Source organism: Scophthalmus maximus, chromosome 8 (assembly GCF_022379125.1).
Source record: "Scophthalmus maximus strain ysfricsl-2021 chromosome 8, ASM2237912v1, whole genome shotgun sequence".
NCBI lineage: Eukaryota > Metazoa > Chordata > Actinopteri > Pleuronectiformes > Scophthalmidae > Scophthalmus > Scophthalmus maximus.
In genome coordinates this window covers 3,990,105-4,017,272 of record NC_061522.1, presented here as the reverse complement: position 1 = coordinate 4,017,272, position 27,168 = coordinate 3,990,105, and the positions used below count along the sequence as shown (strand labels likewise).

General features: G+C 45.7%; 1 protein-coding gene across 1 annotated transcript in view; it reads left to right on the top strand.

Annotated features, from left to right (window-relative positions):
- The window catches only part of LOC118312510, a 33,511-nt gene that overhangs the window by 3,554 nt on the left and 2,789 nt on the right, over nt 1-27,168 (top strand). The window contains exons 2-62 of the mRNA XM_047333852.1: nt 441-542; nt 1,871-1,889; nt 2,016-2,052; nt 3,264-3,392; nt 3,670-3,869; nt 3,952-4,055; nt 4,875-4,987; nt 5,124-5,372; nt 5,893-5,967; nt 6,112-6,356; nt 6,875-6,956; nt 7,050-7,193; nt 7,620-7,822; nt 7,956-8,065; nt 8,742-8,860; nt 9,002-9,204; nt 9,326-9,423; nt 9,598-9,620; nt 9,751-9,772; nt 9,876-9,903; nt 10,003-10,087; nt 10,588-10,734; nt 10,821-11,032; nt 11,120-11,220; nt 11,306-11,421; nt 11,517-11,693; nt 11,796-11,827; nt 11,910-12,007; nt 12,715-12,737; nt 12,841-12,862; nt 12,967-12,994; nt 13,134-13,218; nt 13,322-13,468; nt 13,562-13,773; nt 13,891-13,994; nt 14,137-14,255; nt 14,887-15,042; nt 15,160-15,374; nt 15,502-15,587; nt 16,409-16,545; nt 16,658-16,783; nt 16,880-17,070; nt 17,647-17,735; nt 17,968-18,095; nt 18,588-18,715; nt 18,799-18,916; nt 19,869-20,087; nt 20,182-20,352; nt 21,037-21,186; nt 21,263-21,327; nt 21,441-21,570; nt 22,509-22,594; nt 22,728-22,857; nt 23,554-23,744; nt 24,397-24,487; nt 24,595-24,724; nt 24,815-25,005; nt 26,181-26,342; nt 26,432-26,568; nt 26,812-26,951; nt 27,059-27,153. Of these exons, the coding sequence (XP_047189808.1) occupies nt 441-542; nt 1,871-1,889; nt 2,016-2,052; nt 3,264-3,392; nt 3,670-3,869; nt 3,952-4,055; nt 4,875-4,987; nt 5,124-5,372; nt 5,893-5,967; nt 6,112-6,356; nt 6,875-6,956; nt 7,050-7,193; nt 7,620-7,822; nt 7,956-8,065; nt 8,742-8,860; nt 9,002-9,204; nt 9,326-9,423; nt 9,598-9,620; nt 9,751-9,772; nt 9,876-9,903; nt 10,003-10,087; nt 10,588-10,734; nt 10,821-11,032; nt 11,120-11,220; nt 11,306-11,421; nt 11,517-11,693; nt 11,796-11,827; nt 11,910-12,007; nt 12,715-12,737; nt 12,841-12,862; nt 12,967-12,994; nt 13,134-13,218; nt 13,322-13,468; nt 13,562-13,773; nt 13,891-13,994; nt 14,137-14,255; nt 14,887-15,042; nt 15,160-15,374; nt 15,502-15,587; nt 16,409-16,545; nt 16,658-16,783; nt 16,880-17,070; nt 17,647-17,735; nt 17,968-18,095; nt 18,588-18,715; nt 18,799-18,916; nt 19,869-20,087; nt 20,182-20,352; nt 21,037-21,186; nt 21,263-21,327; nt 21,441-21,570; nt 22,509-22,594; nt 22,728-22,857; nt 23,554-23,744; nt 24,397-24,487; nt 24,595-24,724; nt 24,815-25,005; nt 26,181-26,342; nt 26,432-26,568; nt 26,812-26,951; nt 27,059-27,153 (7,475 nt within the window). The remainder of the gene's footprint in view (nt 1-440; nt 543-1,870; nt 1,890-2,015; nt 2,053-3,263; nt 3,393-3,669; nt 3,870-3,951; nt 4,056-4,874; nt 4,988-5,123; nt 5,373-5,892; nt 5,968-6,111; nt 6,357-6,874; nt 6,957-7,049; nt 7,194-7,619; nt 7,823-7,955; nt 8,066-8,741; nt 8,861-9,001; nt 9,205-9,325; nt 9,424-9,597; nt 9,621-9,750; nt 9,773-9,875; nt 9,904-10,002; nt 10,088-10,587; nt 10,735-10,820; nt 11,033-11,119; nt 11,221-11,305; nt 11,422-11,516; nt 11,694-11,795; nt 11,828-11,909; nt 12,008-12,714; nt 12,738-12,840; nt 12,863-12,966; nt 12,995-13,133; nt 13,219-13,321; nt 13,469-13,561; nt 13,774-13,890; nt 13,995-14,136; nt 14,256-14,886; nt 15,043-15,159; nt 15,375-15,501; nt 15,588-16,408; nt 16,546-16,657; nt 16,784-16,879; nt 17,071-17,646; nt 17,736-17,967; nt 18,096-18,587; nt 18,716-18,798; nt 18,917-19,868; nt 20,088-20,181; nt 20,353-21,036; nt 21,187-21,262; nt 21,328-21,440; nt 21,571-22,508; nt 22,595-22,727; nt 22,858-23,553; nt 23,745-24,396; nt 24,488-24,594; nt 24,725-24,814; nt 25,006-26,180; nt 26,343-26,431; nt 26,569-26,811; nt 26,952-27,058; nt 27,154-27,168) is intronic.

The window sequence follows — 27,168 nt, the reverse complement described above, 5'->3', positions numbered from 1 at the left end:
GACAGTGTCGAGTTTCACCCATTGTGGGGCGTCTTTTGTCCCATGACTTTTTGTACATGAAGGTCAATTTAAGACTGAAGAATACCCGGCGGCCGCTCCCCGATTCTTATCGTTGTTGCACAACGGTGACTAAGCAAAAAAATGGAAAAGTTGTCCAACACTAAAAACGTGCTCGACTCAAAAAATGCTTGATGGCTGCATCACTTGACTCACACTGTACTCGCTGCTCTCATATGTCTGGTGAGATCATGTTTCAGATGTGTGTTTTTTTTGCTATAGCTTTAAGTTCATTTACCTTAGAATTAAGAGACAAAAAGCTGCACACACACACACACACACACACACACACACACACACACCTCCCACTGCTGCTCCGCCTGCACCCCGCGGTGCTTGTTGGTGTGCGGTTACTGACCTGCTTCCCTTGATTCCCTCCCCAGTGATTTCCCGCCACAAAGCCCCCCCATCATCCCATGAGACTCGTCACATCATGAGATCGTGCTACCTGTTCCTGCTCATTTACCTCGTCGGGAGCTGCTTTGGTAAGATCAGATGAGATCAAATGTCAAAGGCCCGTGGATGTTCTCACTGTCGGCTCGTCGCCGCATGCTATTGTCTGTGCAGCGTGAGCCCCCACTGCCCCCTGAGTTCCACGAGGATGGATGGGCTTGTGACTGTCAGAGACGCGACCGTAGGGAAGCCAGAAAGTATTGAGAGAGGACGAAGCCAATGAACCGTCGGTTCCGCTCTTTTCACTGGACTCGAGAACGACGGCAAAACTACGCAGTGAAGGCGGAGGCGTTGTTCCACGGATCACGACGGTGTCGAGAAATTAAGGCCGGCCCCTTTGACGAAACTCTCCGACTTACCCATACTCTTAAGTGCATTGGATCCTATTGAATATGTGAAATGACGGGGCACAAATGTCTAGTGCAGTTTCTAAAGGAGGCTCAGTAGTAAGTGTTTTACTTTAGATGTGAAAGCGACATTAGACAATACAAAAAGCTATTAGCGTAAAATTAATAAGGGGGTTCAAAGTAAATAAACAAATAGAACAGTAGGAAACAGAAGAGTAGACGTTTTAGTGCAGTGTGAGAAATAAGTAGTTATTTGATTTAATAAAATCATGAATCAACAGCAGTGTTTCAATAATCAGTCCCTCGACAGACGGGAAGACGGCGTGAAGTCCTGAGAACCGCGGCGATGTGATTCCACTTCCTTGGTCTTGGCGAGGAACCGAGCAGCAAACGCACTGTTACAGGAGAAGGTTCCCTTTGTGCTTTTGGTCTTTTCACTGGATTTGAACGACATTTAAAAAAAATGCCTAATTAGTAGTTTCACAGTTACTGCGTGCACTCGGACTGTCTTGTGTAATTTTGTTCTGCAGCGGCAGGTATTTGTCTCTGGAGTTCCCTGGTATGCGATCCAATGCACGACATCACAACAGTCATCAGGGAACATTGTGTTCAGTGCGGATCAAATGCAGTTTTTAATCTTTCGACAAATGACGCATTGGTTTTGGTCTCAGGCTTGAGCCTCTTGCCCAATTTTGACCATTTCAACCGTCGACATTCCTGAAGGAAGAGTGATCCGGCGTAAAACTGCACCTTTTTTCCCCACTATCATCAGCCTCAACTGTACCATGATGCATTGCTGCCTTTTATTCTAATATCTGTTCAGATTTGGAGAATGTATGAAATGGTTGGAGAATGTATGAAATGGTTGGAGAATGTATGAAACTCTGATATAACAGAAAGCTATTACATTGAAAGCATAAACAACCATTACCTCAAAATATAAAAGTCGTAAATATATCATGCAGTAATAATATATGTCAGCTCTAACAATGTACATTGTTTTCTTCTCACAGGGCAATCGAGTGCACAGAGGTAAGAGATGGAAAACCAGTTTTAAATAGCGCCTGACATTTTCTTTCCCACATTATTTTAACCTATTTCTTGTCTTTTGACCTTTTAAAATGCTCACATTGTTGCTTCGCTTATGTAAATCTGCAGAAATGAAACCTGCACGTCAAAAGAAACCTGTGGCCAGGTGAGTGCAGGCCGCCTCCCAGTCACAAGTATCTCCTGCCCAACAGAAATTCTGCCCCTAGAATAGTTCAAATTCTCAATCGCATATTTTTGAAGCGCCCGTTTGTTGTCTTTGACTACTGTATCTGGATTTAAAATCGAATCCCTCCCAAAGCTACAGGTATTAACATCATATTCAGATTTTTATCTGTCGACCGAAACACGACCTCTCTCTCAGATTGTTTCTGAACAAGAAATGATAAGACGACGACTACAAACAAGTGACGATTTGTGATGAAATGAGATGATTTTGTGTTCTCGTTATTCACAGCTGGCATATTAAAGGTGCAGCATGTACGTCTTTGCTGTTGCTACGTAGCCACTGTTAGCATTAACAGCTCTTTTCCCAGGTCGGCCTCAAACTTAATTCCATTGGTTGCTAAGAGCGGGCTCCAGCTGTGGACAGCAACACCACTGTTAACTCCCGTTTTGCTTCTTTCAATCACAGAGTTAGCATGCTAGCCAGCTAGCTCCAACCCCATCGGAGCGACTCGTCACTTTCTGATTGCGCCACTCACTGAGGCGTCCGGTCTTTTTTAAATCTTTTGTCTTGTAAGCACAACGATGGTTGGAGCTCTTGGCTAGTGGCCAAAGCCAAAAAGAGGTGGCCATTTGTCGATGTACATGTGTGGCATTGGCTTGTAGTCAATGGGTCACATGTCATGGAAGCTTTCTGAAGACAATGCAGTTGTCTTTTATCCCAACGGGAATTTGTTGATGGTCCCCAAGTGAAAGCCCGAGCTTTGGTTGAGGCCATGTTCTCGGGCCAGAACGCGATGAGAGATCGCAGCTTGATTGGTCGTGACACTCTTCTTTGTCGTTTTTTAATGGCGGTTTGTAACCAGCATAATCGGCACCTTCGCGTTCCTCTGACAGTGGCAGATATTAAAATGTTTGCACAAATTAGTGTGCAACTAATTGAATTTTGCAAATTAATGCTCATTTAGCTGGTCAGTATACTGTTAAGAAATGTGTAAATAGTAGACTAGTTCACTAACCACCTAACCGCTCTGCCTACATTTTAATACCTAAACTACTTGTTAGTACTTACGTACTTTTGCATATTAGTAGAATTTGTCATGCAGGTATTTTACATCACAGGTATTATATTTCTTGCTCTAGTTGCCTTCTTAAGTTTCTTATTGCCGAATTTGTTTCTGCTTATCGTTCAAGGGACAAGGCGTCCAAGCGACGTCGCACTTCCTACAATGTGTGGGATTGCCATCGGCCGACACGGGGAGAGACCACATACGGCGGCTGAAAGGAATTATCGAGGCAACAATGGACGTGTACGCCTTCTTGGTACGGCCACAAAGTTAACACCGGCACAGGAATGTGCCAGCGAACACGCAGCGGGAGGAATGTCGTCGTCACATATTCCGACCTGACCAGTTGTTGATGTAACACATATTCTTTGTCCCGTTGACACGTGGTGACAGCCAGTAATGTGTTTGCGTGCCTGTTTATTAACTCACTCATTAGACATCCTAGAAAAAAAAAACGATCTAACTTTCGACTCCAACCGCTTATTTAATTTGGAATTTTTGTCATTATTTTGTACACGTCACCATCACCACAGAGGTCCAGCATGACAGGAGTGCCACTTCTCAGTCTGCAAGGGGCACTGGACTTTAAACCCGGTGCAGACCCCCTCCACAATGAAGCCCTGGTCCAGATGTGGGTGGAGGTGAAGATAAAGCCGCTGCTGAAATCCATCACCAAGCGCTTCCTGTCCTGCCTCAGCACCAAGAACTTCACGTGCTCCACCTACCAGACTGTGTGCGTCTCTTTCCGTCTCTGTCCACACGTGTGCCGCGGTGACCACATGCAGCTTCTCACCCTCCTCTCTTTCCTCCCCCAGGGTGAGGGAGCTCAGTCGGCATTATTCTGGGATGGATCCAGTCAGGCAAAAGTGGATCTACACATTCTTTATGTACCCCTTCCTGTCTGGAGACAGGGTAGCTGGTAACGGGGTTTTTTTTTTTATGCTAATATGTCTTACTTCTGATGAACTGGAGTACGTTATGTACAGAGCACCTTCCTCCATTTAATAAGCAGCACAGTCCTCTAACGTTGTTATTCAAATCACAGCAAATGCTCAAATGCCCAAATACTAAATAGGCTATTGTGCAATAAAGAATAAAGATACAATTACAGTATAAATATGAATAATAAGAACAAAAATGCAGGGTAAAAATATATAAACCTTCTGAAAAATTAATGAAAATTTGAAAAAGTGTATATTGGTCTAGTGTGTAGCTCTGCAGCTCTTATGTTTATTATATAAAAGTCTAAATATGGTCTGTTTCTGTTTTTAGAGGTGAATCATAAAGAACATTATTATCACAAGACCATCGTCCATGTTCACCATTACTTCTGGAGATTTGCTTAATTTTAATTAGCGACATGATCTATTTAAAAAAAATAGCTTGAGTCCAACTCACAACTATCACATTATGACCTCTAATATAATTTAAAAATGTAATGACATTTTTTTAAAATAGTTGATGTGTGCATGTGAAATTTAAAGAAATTGCACAGTCATCGCACATTTAACTTAGGAATTCAGGGGGTTTCCACTTGCAACAAACTCTGGAAACAGTGAAGTGACACATGCGACTTAAGCTATGTCTTCAAATGAATGTGGCAAAACGAGTCTACATAATCGCCTATAACTGTTCATGCGGTACAGAAGATGAAGATGTCCCGTTTTGTAACACTATACGTGCGTGTGTGTGTGTGTGCGTGTGTGTGTGTGTGTGTGTGTGTGTGACCTCTGTACAGGTTGTGTGCACCCAAACGAGAGCGGTGAGGAGTGGCTGATGAAGAATTTCGGTGCGTTCAGGGCCATGGCCCGAATGAAGGACTTTTCGACACTCGGCATGGTCTTCAGTGGAGTGAGTTACCATTTACAACCTCACAGCAACAGAGCAGGGAGAGTTTCAATGGCAGTTGCTTTCCAGAGACTTTTTTTTATGTATTCAAGTGTGTCACATCCCCTCTCCATCCCCCTCCTCGCTCCCGTTCGTCCAGCTGGAGGTTCTTCACCTGTTGTCCCCAGAGCAGAAGGCCGAGCTGCTGCTGATGCCCTCGGTCGCAGGTTTTGACAACGGCACCCTGACCCTGGTCTTCCACAGTTTGCTGACAGGGGGCCACCCCCCCACCCGCCCTCCTCCCACCATGGGCCCCCCTGGCCACAACTGGACGAGCCCCGGATACCCGCCCACCTATCCCCCGCGACCTACATTTGACCCCGCGTCTCCACAAAACACCGTCAGAGAGGTGATGTCATGTGACGTGGATGTATTAATACTTCCAGTACTCCAGTACTTAAAGCCCGGTGTGTACTTTTCTTGCGCCATCTGGTGGTAAATTTGCAAAACGCAACCAACTGAGCACCCGACAGGCGACACTGTGCAATCCTTTCTACTTTCTATATATCTTTTTATGTTCTGTTTGCATTGTATATATTTAAATTTCCTTATGTTTAGATTGCTCCTATTTCTATGTTTCCTTGTGTTTATATTGCATGTTCACCTCTTTATTGCTCTCTTTTTTTTTTACTAATGCATCTTATTTTAAAATTCCCTTTTGTTGCTATAGCACTGCAGTTCCCCAAATTTTTCAATAATACGATGTTTTACTGGGGCATGTGGGCCAGATTATTAAGGAAATATATAATAGATATGATATATGAACAAAATATGTACATGTGTTTATGCGATAGCCACAACTTGCGAGGTCGTAAAGATGTTGTAATTCAAAATGGTCATTTTTGTCATCCCCTTTGTCTCACTTGCAGGTCGTGAACGGGTTCATGATGGCCTTCAGACCCATCGGGAGCTTCGTCCATGACTTTGTGTCCTTCACACACGAGGTACAACAACCACGCTTTTTATTTTTTTGCATATATAGCCTACATGCACACGTACCACATAAAACTGACATGCAGATGTTGCCGTTTACTGGCAGCCACAGTGTGCCTGCGAAAGTGTGATCCGATCTGCCGTGTGTCCCCCAGAGGAACGTGTCAGAAATCCGGAGCACCGCTCTGACTCAGTTCTTGCTCAACTGGACCCTGGCCGAGCTGGCAGGCAATTACCGGCCACACAACACGTCCGTCGCTCCGGAGACGCCGAAGTTCGACGTGACGAATGTGGAGGACTGGTACCAGCAGGTCGTCAAGCCGTTGTTACGGAGGTTCTCGCCAAATGACGCTGACGCTCTTATGCATCAGAACATCACGCTCGCCTTCCACAAATTGTTGTAAGTCGAGTCAAACTATTTGAATTTGCCCTTTTTAAAAACCTCCCTAACTTACTGTACTTCAGTCTCCAGCAGCGGCAGGAGGCGTTTGCATACAAAAACACATTTCATGTTCATTCCCAGCACCAGAGATAACGTAGTGACCAGACTTTGCCAGGCATTTTTCTGGTGGTTGGTGGAAAAGCTAAAAAAAAAAGTGAAAATGTGACTGTAATTGATCAGGTGACGATAAAACATGACACCAAATCCATGCAAATGTTGCTCTGTGTCTGGTGCATGTGTAAAAAAAAAGGCAATTGCTTGCTAACATGTTTGCCATAAGAACTTTACAAGAGGAAAATAGGCCGGGTTTCAGTGTTAACGGCTCGTTTTTGGGGGTCTCCTGCCCTCTAGTGGTCAAACATCAATCAACGCGGCTTTAATTCAGCACGACAGTCCCCTGGATCCACCCTGAATCCCCCTCCGTGTTGTACCATGGTGCATTGTAATGTTACAGTTGGGGTCTTGTGTCTGTGCAGCTATCTGGAACACGGCAAAGACAACGGAACCTCCGAAATCCTGGATGTTTGCAGCATCACCCTTGATAAGAGCCCTTGTGGGGTAAGGATGATGATTGATGTTTTCGAGAAAAGTGAGCGAGTTGAATGTTTAGGATTAAATATACATGGACACTTTTTTTTGGTCTGCCACCAGCTGACGGATGCAGTGGAAAACGTGGCCCACGTTCTGCACTGCGCTGCTCGGGCCAATCTGACAATGTCCGAGGAGACGAGCATGAGACTGATCGTTGAGCTGACGGAACGTCTGAACTCACTGCTCATGGAGTTATCCACTACGGTGCGTACTCCGTCCGTCATCCATCCAGTGTTTTCCCCTTTTCATTGATTTCCATCCACATTTTCCGAGATTAAATGATTAGATATTCATTCGTTATCATTAGCGATTAAATAATCGGAGTACAATGCGCACAGATTTTCACCCACAGATGCATTTTATGTGTTTCCCAATTGCTCATACTTTAAGTGTCAAACAATATGGGAATGATAGATTCCCATTTTGTTTTCAAAGCTGAACATAAACCAAGACTTTGCCCTTAACTTTTCTGAGCAATTACAGACTCACAAAACCTCCGGCACAAAATGTACACCGGTACACGCTACTGTACATGATCACTTGTGTGTAGTTGTGTGTATTTTCTTGCTCATCTTATTCAACATTTTAAAATAAAAACTGAACTCTGTGCCTTCTTTTTCCCTCCGGTAGAACTTCACCAAGTTGGCGTCCGACTTTCGGCCGATCTTCGACGAGCCGGAAACTCCGTCTCTGACCGAGGAACACCTGCGGGACCCGGCCTTCATCGAGCTCTGGTTCAAGACCAAACTGATGCCCCTGCTACCCGACGTGCACCCGGACCTGCTCTCCTGCCTCAGCAGCAAGAACTTCTCCTGCCCCGTCTACCAAACCATGTGAGTTCACAGATTTGAGCTTTTGGTTTGTTTTTTTCTTGACACACGCACACACACACACACACACACACACACACACGTGGTTCGGTGTAGTAATCATCGTCATTTTGTGTTTGACTCTTGCTATGTGCAGTGTCGCAGGTCTCAGCAAACACATGAGTTTCCTGGATGCTGATCGAAAGTACAGTCGTGGCATCTATGAACACTTCATCTACCCCTTCCTGCTGCATCACAACTCCTCGGGTAGGCAGGCTGACGTCTGGAGGCAGAGAGGAGAAAACACGTCGTCACTTACAGCATGAACGATGCAAACGTTGCTACTGTTACTGTATCTGCTTCTGCTGAGTAGAAATAACTTTTTAAATACTTTTACTGAAAATGTTTTTGTAAAGAATCAAAAGGGAACGCGTTAGTGTATTTTATTAATTGGGTCTGTGACGCAGTGATGTGTCAGCGACATTTTAATGCTGTAGTTCTTCAATGTGGAGCCAATTTAAGCTACTTTATTTACTTTAAGTTACTTTTATCTGCAGCAACGCATCATTACTAATAAGCTGATTACAGTATACAGTAAGTTTTGTTTAAGAAATCTTTATTTACACAGTAACTAAAAAAAGTTGCTTAAGTAAGTTCAAGTCTGTCAAAACTCTACTTAAGTACAGTATTTCAAGTATTAAATGCTCATTTATTGTGAGCAACATGTTGCTGTTTCAATTTGTTGAGGTGACGCCAATTTGAACTCTTGTTTATGTTATGTTATGTATGTGTCTTTTGATTGATCACGCGTTTTGTTTTTATAGTAACTGATAAAGTAGAAGTTAGTACGTTGAATGAAGTTGAAATACACATGTAGAGTACAAGTACTTCAAGACAAAGGTGGTTGATTCCGTACGTAAACATTTCTGTCCACACGTTCCAGATCCCCAGTGTGCGTCCTCGGCCAATCACAGTGCAGAGTGGCTGAGGAAGAACTTTGGCTCCTTCTCCAGGTTCGCCGTCGTCACCGACTTCTACGAGCTCAACCCAAAGTTCTCCGGAGTAAGTCCGGAGAAATACTCTTCTCAACCCAACGGAAGAGGAACCCCGAGTTAATAATAATAATAATAATAACAACATATTGGATTTATAAAGCGAGTGAACGATTGTATTCTCTCCTCTGCTCTGTCGTCTCCCGTTCAGCTGGAGGTTCTTCACCTCTTGTCTCCGGAACAAATAGCAGAGATGCTGCTGCTGCCTCTTCCTGCGCCTCCGGGGAAGGGCGTCGTCGTCGACCGGGCGTTCGACTTCTTGACGGAGTTTCCCGGGAAGTTTCCGGAGGTCCTGCACCACCTGGTCCGGCTCGCCGCGGAGGTCAATCCCCCCTGTGGCGTCTACAAACACATGTGAGCACTCTCAGATGCTTGTATAACTCAACACTGTTGTTTTACACGGACCGTGTTTTATCTGGACTTCTTTTTAAATGTTTCTTTGTGTTTTTTTTGTGTGTGTGTGTGTGTGTTCCAGTTTTGAGCGACTGTACGAGTCCATACCGTCCCTGCATCCCGACATGGAGCCGATCGCCTGGGCCGGCATAGACGATCTGATGAAGACTGCACCAGAGGGTCAGTCCCACTCCCTCACACGCACAGGAAGAAAAAAAACACAGACGCTACAGTTAAATCACGAATGCAGTTTAACAGTTTAGGGACCGAGATGTGGTCTTACTCCTATTCTAACGGGTTAAAAATATGTGCGTAAGAGTTGACAGGATATTTTCTGTTTTCCATTTTGAACAGAGTGTGTGCCGGTGAACAGCACGGTGAGATTCCTTTAACTTTCAGTTTTACAATGAATCTATTTTACCTTCATTTTGTGGCTTTTTGATTATCTTTGCTGATGAATCCTTAGAATATTTTTTCCTTTAAATGTATCAAATCTGTCATCCACAGTGCCCAGTGACCCACTTCAACGGTAAGAGCTCGTCGACCGACATCAGTGTTCACTCTATACTCTAATATTGTCAGATCTTAATTATTTTTCTTCCTATTTTTTTCTTTTTGGTGCCGTTCGACAGCCTCGCTTGTCTGCGGAGGAATCGACAGGTATTCAACATTTTCACGATTCGTATCAGGAATGCTCAGACCTGTTTCAGTACCAGTGTCCGTGCTGATGTGTGTTCCTTGATTTAACTGCGTTCACAGCTCGGACCTGAAGTCGTACTTGACCACATCCGTCTCTGCGGCCGCCCCCTGTAACTTTACCCTGGAGCAATATGCATGTGCACGGGTGAGTCAAAAAACCAGATCGAGGCACACACGTAACGTTCCCTGTGGCATTTAGCAGGGAACTGCGTCATTTTTCTCCTTCAAATTCCGTTTGCAAGTTCCCAAGTTATGTTCATGCAAAAGTTTCCACGAAAATTGGTGCCTTTAAAGGTCAAATTAGGTATTTGACCTCTGAATTGGCTCTAGTTTTGAACTTTGACATTCTTCTGCAAGAACATTTGACACCATAGGTCAAATCAGATAAAAAAAGGCCTTTCTATAAGTTTCCCAACGCCACCAAGTCCATCTCGATACGACCTTCGGTTCATGAGATATATAAGATAATATATTTTGGGGGGATATTTGGCCCTGGTGGCCTTGACCTTTGACCTAGGCGAGCCAAAATGTATTTGCGCGCAGACAATATTGATATTAACTCGTATATAAAGTTTGCAACTTGCAACTTGCTGCCTTTTTATGACTAAATGGCAAAATGGCCACTCAAATCTGTCACACATGCAGCTGGAGAACTTCACAGCCAATCAGCTGGCGTCTCTCCTGAAGTGTGACCTGCCCGGAAACAGCAGCCACTCCAAAATGCTGTGGAAGATGCTGCTCACCAAACTCTCCAATGTCCTGGACCCGGCGCTGGACATCCTGGCCAACGTGGTGAGTAACGCTTCTCCTTCACCTCGTCTTCATCCGGGGGGCTCATCGAGGTGATTGGTGATTTGACCTGCTGACCTCGCCCGCAGTCCATGACCGCGGTCGGCCCGTCAGCCTCGGAGGTTTTGGACGTGATCGGGGAGATCAGGGTGTCGCTGCTCACCGACGAGCAGCTGAAGAACGGCAGCGAGATCCGGCAGTGGTTCTCCGGGCGCCTGAGCGGGTTCCTGCCGTCGGCGTCGGGCAGGTTCCTGCGCTGCCTGATCCACAGGAACCTCAGCTGCCACTCGTACCAGCACATGTAAGCGATCGCCACGGACTGTGTGCGCAGCGTCGCGCTTGGTTACCATCCTGACTTCCCCTCCCGCCTGTGATTTGTAATCGTCAGACTGCAGGTGTTTGTCCGCCAGTTCGACCACATGACCTGGAATCAGAAGCACGTGGTCGTGGCGGAGTTCGTCCTCCCTTTCCTGTCACGGCCTCGCTCAGGTGCCCGCCTGCACGACACGAGTGATCCATCCCACGTCCTTCAAATAAAAAGTGCGTTGGCCTAATAAGATGTTCTCCTTGTCAGGTCCCGGCTGTGTGAACGGCTCCGACAGCGCAGAGTGGCTCAAGACGAGTCTCGGTCCGTTTTCCAGGATTTTGCCGCTCGGGGAGCTCCTGCGTCTCAACCCGCGATTCAGCCCCGTGAGATTTCAGCTCCGCCGACTGCAAATGGTGAAAAGGCCGATATTGTTTATTACTTTGTTATTTCAACTTTTCTCCTTCCCTCCTTTTTTTAGCTGAAGGTCCTTCGACTCCTGACTCCGAAGCAGAGTGCCGAGCTGCTGCTGTCGACTCTTCCGGCGCTCCCAGGAAAAGAAGTGGTCATCGACCGGTTGTTCGATTCCCTGACGGAGGTTCGCGAGCAGGAGAAACTTCCAGAGTTCCTGTTCTTCCTCGTCATGTTCCTTCCGCAGGTAGAGCGCCGCTCCTTTGCCTACAGTCAGAACTGATCACTTTTTTTTGCGCCGCTTGTTAAAATGAATCATCTTCTGGTTTTTTTTTTCCCCCACTTCAAGGGGAACTTGTCCTGCTCAGCATACAAGACACTGTAAGTTCATGTCTGGACGCATCACGTTGTCGTTTCATGAATCGTCATTTTATTATTAATTCCACATGTTTTGCTGCTGCAGGTTTGACAGACTGGACGAGGCCATGACCGAAGTTTCTCTCGATGTGGCTTCAAATATCACCTACAGCAAGATCGCCCTGTCCAGGCACATACCACCAGGTGAGAGGCACCTTATATAATAATTACTCTTGAGACTTTTAAAATCTTTTAATATATGTATTTTCTTCACCTCACATTAGGGCAATAAGGTGATTTTTCTTCCAACTTCAAGGTTGGAAAAATCATCTGAAAATGTTCCAACACAAAACTTTCTTATCTTTCTTATGACGGCACCAGTCAGGGAAATAGAAATATTCCAGAAATATTCCAGATGTCTTTTGGATAATTTCCCCCCCAACAATTCACCTCGAAAATTTGCGATCTCCATCTGAATATATAATAAATCACATTGTTTTGCTCCACGCACAGCACACTGTACATTTGTGAGGAAGCACAGTCGTAAATAATCAACATGGTACTAAATTAAATTATAAGTATAGTAGGAACAGTAGTCATCCTGGTACCTTATCATTGATTGATGGAAAATTGGATTTTCTGAAATCTGACCCTTTATTCTTTCCCTGCTGGCTCACATGGACTTAAGGTGGATTGGGAAAAATACTAAGAAAATCCATTTGGTTTTATTGCTTTGTGGAAATTGTTAATAGATGCATAATGAAAATCGAACCTTTTTTTATGGAGTAACACTGCAAATTTATGTCTTAATTTCCCTATCATTCATAACATTCCCATAGTGTAAAGTTATCATAGAAATGGATTTTCAATTTCACCTTCAAGTAATTTTTCATTAACCTGTTTCTTTATAGGTTGCATCATATACAGCGGAAAGGTAAATATATAGCTATTTTTCTTATTTAAATATTGTTCATATTCTCTCATGCTGGTCTTATGATAGAAGATAAATAACCATCTCAACCCCCCCCCCCTCACAGTGCAGCGTTACCGTGGCGAATGGTAAGTTGTCCCACTGCTTCAAATTTGAAATACTTCAATATTTTCATGTTTATCATCACCATGAATTCATTTGTTGTTTGTCTGTTTTGTTTTTCTTCCCACAGAAACCAACATTTGTGTCAGAGTGAACAGGTAGACTTCATGAAACACTCTTTAGCCTCCTATTTCAGACTAGAAACTTTGTGCCAGATATTCATATTCATATATATATATAGATATACTGTACGTGCGACAGGCGATTGAGTTTCTCTTTAATTCCGGTCAACCACAGCACGGAGCTGCAGCTGCTCCTCGACAGCGGGGAGACGAACGGACGCCTGTGTGACTTTGCCGTCGAGGAATTTGCTTGCGCCTCGGTGAGCGAACAGAAAACATCTGAGATCAACTATTTCATCACACGGTATTGAAACAAGCCAGTCAGTGTAGTTTTGTCGTCCTGTTCATCTTTTCGCCACTCAGCTGTCGGCGTTAACAGCAGAGGATCTGGCCGCGATGCTGCTGTGTAACCGCTCGTCCAACTCCAGCGGGTCCGGACCCGTCTGGAAGCTTCTCCTCTCCAAAGCCTCTCGCGTGCTCGACGGCGCTCTGGATCTTCTGACCAACAAGGCACCAACCCGCGTTCCTCCCCGTCGTTAACATTTCCTGTAGCCTAAGTCTTTTGTATTGACTCTTGTATCATTTTTTCATTCTGTCTCGTAGACTGTGGACCCCAGAAATCCTGCGCTGCCGACGGTCCTGGACTCCGTACGCGAACTCCGATTGGACATCTTGAACGCGGTCGGCATCAACGACCCCGCCCTCGTCCGGCGGTGGTTCCACCGCCGGCTCCGCCCGCTCCTTCCCGCCGCTTCCTCTGACTTCCTGTCGTGTCTCGCCACCAGGGAGCTGAACTGCAGCACCTACCAACACATGTAAGGGCCCCATCTGCGTCCTGTGACCTTTGACCTCTCTGCTCCGACTCTGTCACTTGCTACGTCACAAATCTAGCGTCAGTGCATTAACCGACCCCTCGTTCTTTTCAAACTCAGTGTGCAGATTTTGAGTCGCCTCCGGCCAAACATGACATTGAGCGGGCAGAGGTCCGTCTACGTTCACTTCATCAAGGTTTTCCTGAACAGGAACAACACGGCAGGTAGGTCAGACACCCGCAGAGCTGTTTGTCTCCAGTATACATCTCATTTGCAGGGTTTGTTGTACAGTAGTTCGTACACTTTTTCCTTCACACGAGTTAAGTGTCGTGTTTGTTCTGCGTGTTTTGTTTTTGTGCGGTTCAGACCCGGGCTGCAGCTCGCACACCAACAACTCTGGAGAATGGCTGCGGAAGAACCTGGGAGGTTTCTCCGAGCTCGTCTCCTTCCGCGAACTTCAGATGCTCCGCTCCAACTTCTCAGCGGTACAGTACCTTCTGTTGCCTTGCATCAAGATTCAAGATGGTTTATTTTGTCATACGCACGACAATAACAGGAGCAGTCGTTGGCAATGCAATTCTTTTGTCTCAGGCTCCTTCAACAGTGCAATATAAAAGAAAAAAATGTAAAAAGAAAAATATAGGAGAATACAGGAAAAGAGAGCTGAGACCTAAATAAACCCAAAAGTAGTAAGACAGGTGTAACATGAATATAAAGTAAGATGTAGAATAAGTTAAATGTAAACGAAATATAATGCTGTACATGGAATAATTCGAATAAAGTAAAAATATAGTAATAACTGTGAATGAAATATAATACTGTACATGGAATATAAAAATGTCAAATAGGAATATTTATGCATAATATGTACAGATGTAAAGAGTTGAGTGAATATGTATAAATAAATAAATAGATGCAGCATAAACAGGTGTGAAATGTAAACAGCATACCCTTTTGCTTTTTTTGTCTCTGTTTTGACCGTGTGTGTGTGTGTGTGTGTGTGTGTGTGTGTGGGTGTGTGGGTGTGTGTGTGTGTGTGTTTGTGTGTGTGTGTGTGTGTGTGTGTGTGTATGTGCCGGTGTGTTTGTGTGTGTGTGTGTGTGTGTGTACATGCAGATGGAAGCTCTGCCACAGCTCACAGTCAGACAGCTGGCGGAGATGTCCGCCGCCCCCGGCCAGCTCACCTCTGCCGCCCAGGTCAACATCGTGATGAAACACGTCCCCGGCCAATGGCTGCCGGCCTTCTTCGATCAGTTCTCGCCCGCCATCATGGTGAGTGTCGCGTCAAACGTCACAAGCTCTTACCAGGTACCAGGAAGTAATAAGAAGTTATTCTCTCTGCATTTCTCCGTCATCACTTTGTCCGTTGTCCCCCCCCCCCCCCCCCAGGGTCACGAAAACACGTTCCCCTCTCCGGTGAGGTCGACCATGTTGCAGGTGGTGTTTGACCGCGCAAACCTCTCGAGTCACTCGGTGGGCGACTCGACCGTGTCGCTGTGGCTCCGCGACCGACTGCGCCCGCTGCTGTACGACCTGTCGCCGCGCCACGTGGCGCCGTTCTTCGGGATACTGGCGGGACGGAACTGCAGCGTCGGGCGGCAGGGGTACGTGTCGAGTCACGAGGACTGCGATGATTGATGGAGTTCACTCCAATCAAATTCATTTTGAGACGAGACACGTTTGACTTTTAGATCCCAGTTCATGATGCAGTTGCATTTTCCTTTATTTCAGAGTCATGGACCTGAATTCAACAATCTCGTCTCTCAGTGAGCAGACGGACAAAGAAATCCACAACCACATCGTTCAGATGCTCAGAGGTAAAGAGAGAAAACTAGCAACAGTTTTCAGGGGCACCATATCACAAAAAGATATATCACTACATAACATGTGGACAGGTGAGAAGATAATAAGCTATCCAGCATGGATGTAAACAATGCAGCTGTCATATTTTGATTTTGATATGTATTCATCTCAAACCGATCAGAATATATCAATTACAAACAGAAAAACAAAATATTATATTATAATAGTACATAAATCTTGTACATACACTATTTGGGTTCGAGAAGGGAAAGAAAGAAGGCTTCAAGGACCCAGACATTATGTTTTGGAAAGAAATATTACTCACTATACATACTTTGAATAGTTCCGTATAGTATTATATATATACATTTTTGTGGTATGTGAATAAAGAGAAAAAAATTTAGAGCGTTAGACCCATTGAGTTTATCTCTATATCCATAATAGTGGTGACTGGGTGAATGTGTATCTATTAGTATCTATAGGCATTTTGATAAATGTTTACACACCATGATGTAGTTGTGTGTGCAGATATAAGGACATTTTCACTGTTTATTATTGTAACGTCGTGTTAAATTCCAACTTCTCCTATTAACATTTTCTATATTATTACCATATTTCCATATATATCTGTTTATCCGCGAGCCTCCACTTTTATGGACATGTACTTGGAATTAGGTGGGGGGAGGGGTAACTCATCACAGGTCCCATTTGTAGTTCTCTGGTGGCGAGGGGTGCTCTGTATTCAACATTTGAAAAACATCTGATTTACCACCTCGGATTTACAATCTCTGGTTTTTAAAACTTAGCTGCCCTCCTTCTCTCTCCCTCATTCAAGGACCAGTGCCCCTCCACTGCTACGGCGACCACTCCAACCGGAGTTATTACGGCTTCCTGGAGAGCACGTTCATGGGGTTCCAGTTCCCCAACCTGACCACCTTCCTGCTGCTCATGCCGCACGACAGAATGCACGAGGTGCATGTTCAGAAAATAAGAGAGAGGCGTGTGTGTGCGGAGAGGAATTTAGAAAACACACAAGGAGGAGGGAGGATGATGACTTACGTTTGTGTTTGCGCTTGTCTTCCAGTTGGTGAACTCCATCCCGCCATCACATCTTGGGGATTTCCTCCGTCGCCCCGGCGTCGTCGACAGCGACGCACAGCTCTGCGTCCTCTACGGCGACTACATGCAGACTCCGATGTTCCTGGAGGCCGTATGTAGACCGCGCGAGCACGTGACGCACAACGCGACCGCATGCAACGCATTGTGATGATGAGACCGCACTGATGACGTGTGTATTCGCTTGCAGGAGTCTGTGCCGGCGGCGCTGAGGCCGCCCACGCTGACCTGCGTCTGGCCCGCGGCTCTCAGGAGCTCCGAGAGGTCACAGGTCGACGCTTGGTTTGACCGACGCCTCCGTGACTACCTGGTCTTCCTCACGAAGAGTCTGATCAGCCCTGACATCACGCACAACGCCAGCTGTGTGGCCTTCCAGAAGCTGTACGTATGCTGTGTGTGCTTATTATTGAATAACACGAATGGGCAGAAAAAGGAGGAAATATAAAAAGTGATAGCATACTTGTACAAACATATCTTTCCTCAGGAGGGATTTGGGGAGGGTGGGGTGGCTTCACACTGTATGTCTCTACACATTAACATTTTTTCTTATTTCATTTTTCCTTAAATTAATCTCCATTATTTTAATTGCATGCATTTTTCTAATGCTATATGTGACGCCATCCTGTTAATCCCCTTAGCCCCTCACTACTTTATCTTTTACTTTTGCAGCCAAGAGCTATATCAGCCCGTTTGTTTGCAAAATACATATATTAAATATTAAGTATTAGGTATTGGCCATTTTTTTTAAACAAACTCAGGGTATAAATCCATGATAAAAATTCTGGGTTTGAAAGGAAAATGTGTTGAAACCAAACTAGCCAATAATACGATTTCTTAGCATCTGCCATTTTCAATTCAATTCAATTTTATTTGTATAGTGCCACAACACACATTGTCTCAAGGCACTTTATGTAATGAGGTCAATATTACAGCGATTTTCAATTTGTTCTGTTTCAGGGTTTCAGTTCTCGGTGACTACAACTACACTGCTGCGGACTTCGGGCGGCGAGATGTGTTCGACAGCGTCAGGGCCTACCTCACCTCGGGTCCGTCGTCCGAATATTTGCTCTTGTGCAATCAATTATTTGTCCAACAATGTTAGAACTAGTGGCATAGAGTGTTGAGTGTAGGGCAGGAGCTCTCAGGAGTAACTGAATGGTCCATGCTGAGAGGTCTCACTCAGTCTCACTTTATTTCTCGAGTGTGTTTCTTTAATTATTTACTGTCTGGTCAGTATGAATCCTCCTCTGAAACATTAATAATTTGTTGCGGTTGTAGCGACGGTGCCGAGGTGTTACAACTCCAGTCAGCCAGAGCTGAACTCTACCGCCTGGTTCGCCGAGTACATCGGCCCCTTCATGCGTTTCCTCACGCTGGAGGATCTTCGGACGTTCGGATCCACGCAGGTACTGAACCAAACGTTTTGAAACTGCAAGTTTTGTTCTCTGGGATTGAAATGAATAGATGTCAGTGTTCATACGAGGGGCTGCACGGTGGTGTAGTGTAGTGGTCAGCGCTGTCACCTCACAGCAAGACGGTTCTGGGTTCGAGTCCCGGTTCAAACCAACCAGGGCCTTTCTGTGTGGAGTTTGCATGTTCTCCCCGTGTATGTGTGGGTTCTCTCCGGGTTCTCCGTCTTCCTCCCACAGTCCAAACACATGCAGAATGGGGTCAGGTTCATTGGAGACTCTGAATTGACCGTAGGTGTGAATGTGAGAGTGAATGTGGTTGTCCGTCTCTGTATGTGGCCCTGTGATAGGCTGGCGACCTGTCCAGGGTGAACCCCGCCTCTCGCCCAATGTCAGCTGGGATTGGCTCCAGCACCCCTAAGTGGATTAAGCGGTAGACGATGGATGGATGTTCATACGTGTGTTCTCACCCCTCCCTCCCGTCTGCAGGTTCTCCAGGTGTTCACTGTGAACCCCCTGAACATCGCCGTCCTCGACCACTCGGCCTTACCTCTCAACCTCACCAACTACTACACTGAGCTGGTTTATCAGCAGGACGGCAACTTCAGTCCCTTACTGTGAGTCCAAGCTTGTGAAATATACCTTTCACCCTCCAAAAATGCGTTTGAGCCCAAAAAAATCAATTCTTCTCTGTGTGCAGTCTGCCTCTGGTGTGTCGGTGCGTCGCTCCGGGCGCGGCCTTCAGCCAGCTGACTGAAGAACAAACCGTTATCATGCTGGACAACCTGACGGCCGTCTGCACGAACCTGGATCCGCAGGTAACAGACACACACAGAACACGACGCAGGAGCGGTGTAGAAAGTGAACAAGTAGAGATGCATAATGACAGTAGATGCTTCCAGAGAAGAGGAGGTCACTGAATGGTTCGATGAGTATGACTATGATGAAAAGGCCAGAAGTTATGGCCTTTACATTCACCAGATTTTAAACTAGCAGAAGATATGGGGACTTGAATTTATTGACACTCACTTGGATGTGTCTCAGTTCCCAGTTGTCCAAACATATGGAATCAACTTTCAGCAACTAAATAAATAAATAAATAAATAAATAAATAAATAGATGGATGGATGGATGGATGGATGGATGGATAGATAGATAGATAGATAGATAATAATAAAAAAAATTTAATATATATATTTATACATATATATATATATATATACTGAACTTGATGTATGTTATTATACATATTGAATGTGTACAAGTTCAATGTTTTGTCTGTTGTGGTTTCTCTAGTAATTGTGCAAAATCAATTTCATGATGATCCTCCTTGTATCATTAATTTAAGTTCACCGACTTATTAGTTTCAGAATCTGAATCCTTTACTTTATTAGGATCAAGTCGTTTGTTATAACTAAAATGAGGTTTGTAAAGTGACCACGTCCGTTATGTCAAGGTGTCAAAAACTCGGCATTATTGTCGTCTATCAAATGGAAACGTGAAAGTTTGCACTGATCACATTTCCGGTCGAAGCTGTTGAGGGATCACGTCCTCGTTGTTGCACCGGCAGCTCATCCACTGTCCATTCATGAAACTTTTTGATCGTATCACAAGATCTCCAACTACAAAAGGAGCTCGTCCAGTTGCCGTGGAATCCAGGTTCAGGATACACAACTGTACTTATGAAAGTATGGATTGCGGCCGTACCTGTGCAAGGGCGCTGCCCCTTTGCACATCCCGACAAATATGTTTGTCATCTTTTCATCGTAGATTTCCGCAGCTCTGGCGGGTAACTTCGGCGACAACATCGACGCCACGGCCATCGCTGCCCTCGGCAACGAAAGCAGCGGCCTGTCCACCGGCCAGATCAAGACCATAAAGCCCGAGGACCTGATCGCGTCCCTCGCCGTCCTCGGCAGCATTACGGGCTGGAACGAAGGTCAGGCCAAGGCCATCATCCAGGCTTTGCTGTCCTCGGGGAAAATGCAGGTAGGATGCTCTCGGTTTGTCTCTCCGTCACTTAATGATTTATCCAATTCCTGACGTTAAGGTTGTGTCATGCCCCTCGTCCGCCTCTCCCCAGATCAACGGCTCGTCGACGCTGTTCATGCTGGGCTCCCTCGTCGTGGGCGTTCCCGCCTCCGTGTTCGGCGGCATCGACGGCTCGCAGCTCGTGGCGGCCTCCAAGGACTCCGCGTTCCTGGTGTACATGATGTCGGCTCCGCAGATCTCCCGGCAGACCTTCGTCACGCAGGTACGACAGTCACGTCTCAACACGCGCGGCACAGTGGCCCTTCAGTCAAGCTGGTTTTGTTTGTATAATCTAAAAAAAGATATACCCAGATACCCAGAAGATATTTCAATTTGTACAACGTATGACTCAAGACCCTTAAACACTCATGTGTACACAGATAAAATGAACCTTTAATTGCAGCCAAAGTGTGAAACTTGAATGCAGTGAAGTTTTAACTGTGCGAATGCAAATGTGTCCCGGGCCACAGCGAAGGACCTGATTCATTTGTGGCCACTGACACGATGTCAACACTGACCGCCACATGTTGATTTCCTTTTTTTTTTTTTTTAAATCTTTTTGAATCAGTGGTAAAATGTGGTTTCACTGTAAAGCTACGCACATTGAGTTTCTCAGCCCCTCCTGTCTCTCTCTCAGACACTTGACAACACACACATCTGCAGAGTCAAGCTGCCTTAAGAGAACATCTGCTGGTCTTGTCTGAGAGCAAATGACGCACGGGTTTAGTTGCATACAGGAAGTAGGGAAGTGGGATCCGATCACAAGTGGCGACAGGTGTGAACAGACGAACTCTGCGCCGTCCGCCGGTGATCACATCTCTCTGGGTGGACGCCACCTTTGCACGGTCCGATCCGTGCAAAGGTGGCGTGAGTTTACAGCGAAGCCGCTTGACTCTCCTTCTCCCAGATCGTGTCGTTGAACAGCAACGGCGAGGCGATCGTAGAGAACGTGCCGGACGAGATGGCCACCGAGATCCCGCGCGCTCTGCTGCTGGGCTTCTCCGGCGACAGCGAGGTCATCACAAAGCTCAACCAGAAGAAGTGGAAACGGCAGCAGGTACAGTAGAGTGGGGGGGGCGGGGCGACTCAACACACCTGCCGTCTGTCATTACATGCCGCGTGTTTTCCTTTAGGTGGAGTTGTTCTTCAGTGTGATCGCTCTGGAAAGTTCCACCGCCGAGCTGGGAGGAGCGAACAAGTGAGTTTTGGAAGAAGTTGTCAGTCAGACGTTGTCCTGCGTGGATCATGATGTTCATACAGTAACAAATACGGTGTGTGTGTGTGTGTGTGTGTGTGTGTGTGCGCGTGCAGTCTGTCATCCTCTGTGCTACAAGGGTTCACCTGCACCGGCGTGAGGACAATAAGAAAGGCGCAAGTCAAGAAGCTGGTCAAAGCCTGTCGGAGGAAAGGCAAGAGGAAGGTCAAGCTGGTCGAGACTCAGGTGAGAGACGCAGCACAGCACAACAACGCGCACGTGTGTGTGTGGGTGTGTGTGTGTTCTTGTACAGCTATCTTTGTGAGGACCATGGTGGGTAATTAACCTTTTGAGCGCGGACCATTTTGGAAAGTGAGGACATTTAGGCCGGTCCTCGCAACTTCAAGGGGCCGTTTAAGGGTTAAGACTTGATTTTAGGGTTAGGGTTACAGTTTAGGTTAGGGTTAGGGTTAGGCATTTAGTTGTGATGGTTAAGGTTAGGGTAAGGGGCTAGGGAGTGCATTATGTCAATGGGGGTCCTCACAAAGATAGCTGTACAAACGTGTGTGTGTGTGTGTGTGTGTGTGTGTGTGTGTGTGTGTGTGTGTGTGTGTGTGTGTGTGTGTGTGTGTGTGTGTGTGTGTGTGTGTGTGTGTGTGTGTGTGTGTGTGTGTGTGTGTGTGTGTGTGCGTGTGCGTGTGTCAAGGTTAAAGCCAGAATACATTTGTTTGATCTACATACATAACATGTGTACCAACGATACAATCCAACTTTATTGATACTGAAGGCGAGTTGGTATTGGGGCAAGCAAAGAAAAAGAAAAAAAAGAAGCCAGGATACAGACACGCACTGACAAACACTGTCAACATCAATAACACAGTGAAAGGGCCATTCCGCTGCATTGATCTTAAAGTGCGATTTCTTCGGAAATATTTAAAGTCATAATCAACATAAAAATGAATTAATAGATTCATCAAATTCGAGTGTCCAAGTGCACCAGAAAGACTAAGGACCCGGTACAGCAGGTCATCACCACGTGTCAAAGCTCTTTTCATCGAGGTCGTGTTATAACCCTTGACCATCTAAAATGGTTTTCTCTTCTCTCAACCGGCCCAGTTTGTGATATTTCACCCAGATGGAAGAAGAGACTCGATCGATGACTGTTTTTGCTTCTCTCGCCACAGCTGACGTGCATGTACAACTACATCCGAGACGAGTCGGATGCCACCAGCTTCGACCTGTATCCTCCTGACGTGCTTCTGTACTACGAGTGAGTCTAGATCTGCTTGTGTTGGATCTCAGGTTGAAAAGCCTGTTTGGTTGCAGATCATTAACTGTAATGTGTGTGTGTGTGTGTGTGTGTGTGTGTGTGTGTGTGTGTGTGTGTGTGTGTCTCTCTGCAGTTACTCTCTGGTGCCTCAGGCCGCCTGCAGGTCTTATTTTGAACAGCTGGCGGACGCAGACTTCTCCGTCTTCTCCTCTGCCCTCAGCTACAAACGCACCGACCTGTTCGCAAACGCCCGGAGCTGCCTGGTGAAAAAACGGCAACACGTTACATCTCGTGCCTAATTTATACAGTAGAGCCGTCTGTTGAACTACACGTGAACTGGCTCTCTGAGAATTGTTGTTAGATTGCCTGAAACAACCCTGCGAAGGAAGGTTATAGTGACTCCAGGACAAAATAATGTAGATTTAATCTCCAAGGGATGCAAATTACTTTGGATTATTGCTGTTCATCAGTGGAAATGCATGGATTTTTTAAAGACTCAAGACCATCAACTTTAGATGAAATCAGCGACAAATATCGTTTTTGCAGATCCAAAGAAATCTGGTTTCCATCCTCCGATTCCACCAAATTGCAGATTTTTTTTGCCTATGTTTATTGAACACATGGGGCTGAAATGATATTAAGTTAGTCCAGTGTCAAGCAGCGAATCCAAAATTAAGAGGGTTTTAATATTTCTACATTGTTCTATTATTATTCTGTTAATATGCGAAATTACAGTTTAATTAGCAAACTAGCCCATAAACTATTACTGTCATCACTATGATTTCAAATTTGTACTTTTTCTGCATTTCATAAAACAATTGCAAACAATATACGCAAGAGAACAAAAACCAGTAGAAATAGATTTCATCATGCACATTACAGCACAGCGTTCAAAATGAAAATATAAATAATAAATAAATAATGCTGTTCTTTCTTCCTTTGTTTTCTTTTCTTTTAAGGGCATAACAAACACAAGTTTGACGAAGGATGATATATCGGTGCTGGGGAGCATGTGCTGCACCCTGGACGGGTCTTACATCGAGAACTCGGACCCGTCCGTTTTGGAAAAGCTCAAGGCGTGCCCGGACCTCACTGTCGCTCAGGCCTCCGCAGCTCAGACGCTGCTGCTGAGCGGGAAGACGCCGTACGGGTACGTGAGCTGCAGCGATGCGCCGCGATACGTCCATTATTTTTAAAGATTTCAATTCAATTCAGTTCAATTTTATTTGTATATTGCGCCATATCACAACATACATTGTCTCAAGGCCCCTTCACATAGTGAGGTCAACATTACAATAGCACAGGGAAAAACCCAACAAATCCCACAATGAGCAAAGCACTCAGTTGTGGGCGGAGCTTCTGTCTCGACCGGTTGGGGTGAGGAGAGAGAGGGGGAAGAGAGGAGAGGTGGGAGGAGAGACAGAAGGAGAGAAGAGAGAGAGAGGAGATGACAGTTGTACAACCGCTGCTTTAATCTCTACCAGACTGACACTTATAATTACAAAATACAATTATGTTGTTGTTACTATTAGTGATAATAATAATAACAATAATAATAATAATAATAATAATAGTAATAACAACAATAATAATGACGGGTTTGACTCCTGCAGCTCTGGGGTCAGAGATTTAAAGATACTCGTCAGCAGATTTAACTCTTACCAGCCACGGTCGCTGTCTTTTCGAGTTTCTTTCCCAAACTAACGGATCAAACCAGAAAAGTAATTAAGTGCTCAGTGGGTGTTTGTTCCATTTTTCACAAACGTGATACTCTTTTTTTTTTTTTCTCTCTCTGTAACCAGAACCCCCTCAAATTGGGACCAGCAAACCCTGGAGGACCTCGGCATGTTGCCGCTGTACATGACCTCAACTTTCTACAATGAATTTGACAAAGTGAGCGTCACGTGAACACACGTGTCCGTTGGGCGACGGAGCGAGGTCGGTGGCGGGGGGGGGGGTTTGTTTTTTTTGACACATCTGTTTTATTTCCTTGCGAGCAGCAAACGAAAAGAAAATTCCTGAAGTACTTCCTGAAATTGATCCGGAGCAACGGAGTGGACCGGCGGAGGAGGCGGACGATGAAGAAAGAGATACAAAAGTCCATCAGGAAGAAGTCCAAGAGATCTATAGGTCAGTCTCTCGCTCATCGTCTCATTAAGTCTTTTTTTCTTCATGATTTTGACTCAATTTAACTCATTTCTATTCCCCGTTGTGTTTCAGTCGACGAGTGCACTGTCGGGACCATCACCCAGGTGACGATCAGCGGGGCCACGTTCCCCTTCGACTACGACGACGTCGCCCAGTTCAACTGCTGCCTCAGCGCGGCGACCGTCAAAGACAACCTGGACGCCATCACTGCGAAGGTGGACGAGGAGGAATACCTCCGGGTGGTCCTCAGCAAGCTGAATGAGGTACAGTAGGTGACTAGGGGCCTCCTGATGAAATGCCCTTTTTAAAGTGAGCAATACAAGTCCAGGCTTCATGCCGCAGTGCTGCTCAAATCAATTTATCGATGAAGTGAAACACCAAAATGTTACGAGAGGGAATGATATATTTTAATGTTTGGATATGAAGGCTTTGTTACAGTGCAGTTGCATTCGTTGAGTAATGCAAGTTTCTATCGGAGCAAAACCAATGTTTAAAGCCCCAGTGTGTAATTTTTTGTAATTTTCTGGCGGCATCTGGTGGTAAAGTTGCAAACAGCAGCCAACTGAGCGCCCGACAGGGGACACTTTATGATGACGCACCGCTCATTCCCTTTCCGGTTTCCAGCAGCGAAAATTCAACGAATGCGACGTATTCTGGACCGTTTTGTGAAACAACGACGTAGCAAACATGGCGACTCACACGGAGGTCAGGTCCACCTCATGTCACTATATTTAACTCATTCAGAGTTGAGGAAAAAACATTCGATTATACATATATGAACACATAGTTATGGACAATTTCTGTGAATGAGTTCTTCTAAATATTACACACTGTAGCTTTAAGCATAACATGCAGCACACAGGAATGACGAGAGGCAGTTACCAAACGTTTCTGGTTTTAAATGAAATACGATTTTGCTCCTATAACGATCAGCAAAAGAAGATAAAGGAAAAGGTGGATTTTAAGACTAAGGGAACTGTACTAAAACTATTTCACCGTTCGTTCAGGGAAAACAATCGGAAGATGCTCGTTCACTGGGAGTGTAAAAATGAGCAGCCGCGTTTACGAAACAAACACTTTTCCCTTTCTGACTCTGACAGATGACCAGCGACTCATTTGTGTTTCGTCTCTTCACCTTTTTGTTTCAAAATCAAAAAAAAATTCAAATGAAAACTCCTCAGATAACTTTAAAACAATGTAACTGACCCCCCCCCGGACACAAACTTGTGAAAGACATATTAAATGACTCGTACTGTAGCACATGAGCCACATATGACCACAGAAAACTGCAGCGGAAAAAAATATCCATCGCCCGAGTCGCCGTCAAAGTCCGACGCCCCCACGAGCGATGGACACGTCGGAACGCCGCGTGTTTTAAATCTGCTAATTCAGTAAAACATGCAAAACTAAATCAAAATCACATTGGACCCATGCGTAGGCCTACGCTGCCAACGCGACCATCCCGGAGGATCAGGTCCAGCTGCTGGGCCCCGCGTCTCGCGTGGCCTCCGTCGACGACATCACGAAGTGGAGCATCACTCAGGTGGACACGCTCTCGGCTTTGATGGACTCGTCCAACGGGCAGTGGGAGCCGAGCCAGGTGAGCGAACCGGCGCTCGTGTCGTCGCGTCGTGTGCGCGCATGTCTGCTCGTGTTCTCGTGAGCGCCATTTGTTTTCTCCTCGTCCAGGCCAAGGCCGTCGTCTCCAGGTATCTGAGCGCGGCAGGGAACAAACTGGGCAGTGCGGAGCTCAACTCCGTCGGAGGAGCCAACCTGTGCTCGCTGGACGTCGACGTGTTGAAGAACATCTCCCAGCGAGGCCTCAAGTGAGAAGTCAGGGTGTGTGTGCGTGTGCGTGTGCGTGTGTGTGCGTGTGTGTGTGCGTGTTGTGGATGTTTGATTCAGGTGTTATTTTACTTTCATAATAATGGCAATGTAACAAAAAAAGAAAATCTGAGTATTTTTAATGTATCTATCTTATGTATTTCAAATATATTTAATGTATTTAATTTTCATTGATAGATGACACATTTCCGTCTTTGACTAAAAGCAAACCTCTTGTCCTGCAGAGATGCCGACGCCCTCGATGTGTCCAGCTGCACCACAGAGAAAAAGAAAGAACTGTTCATCATCGCCAGACAAGCGTTCGCGCAAAGCACCCGCGCGACCGTCCCCGTATCCACCTACCAGCTCTTAAAGGCTTATAGTGGTATGCAGGAACACACACACACACACACACACACACACGGGAAAAACGTAGTTTTAACCACAGACAGTAGACACATAGCGATCGACGTTTCTCTCCCGTTCCTGCAGGCGGTGCAACCTTGGCGGATGTCCGGAGTTGGGCGGCCTCCAATGTCGACATGGACATGGCCACCTTCACCAATCTGGATCAGAGCGTTGTACTGGTCAGTTGTGTTATG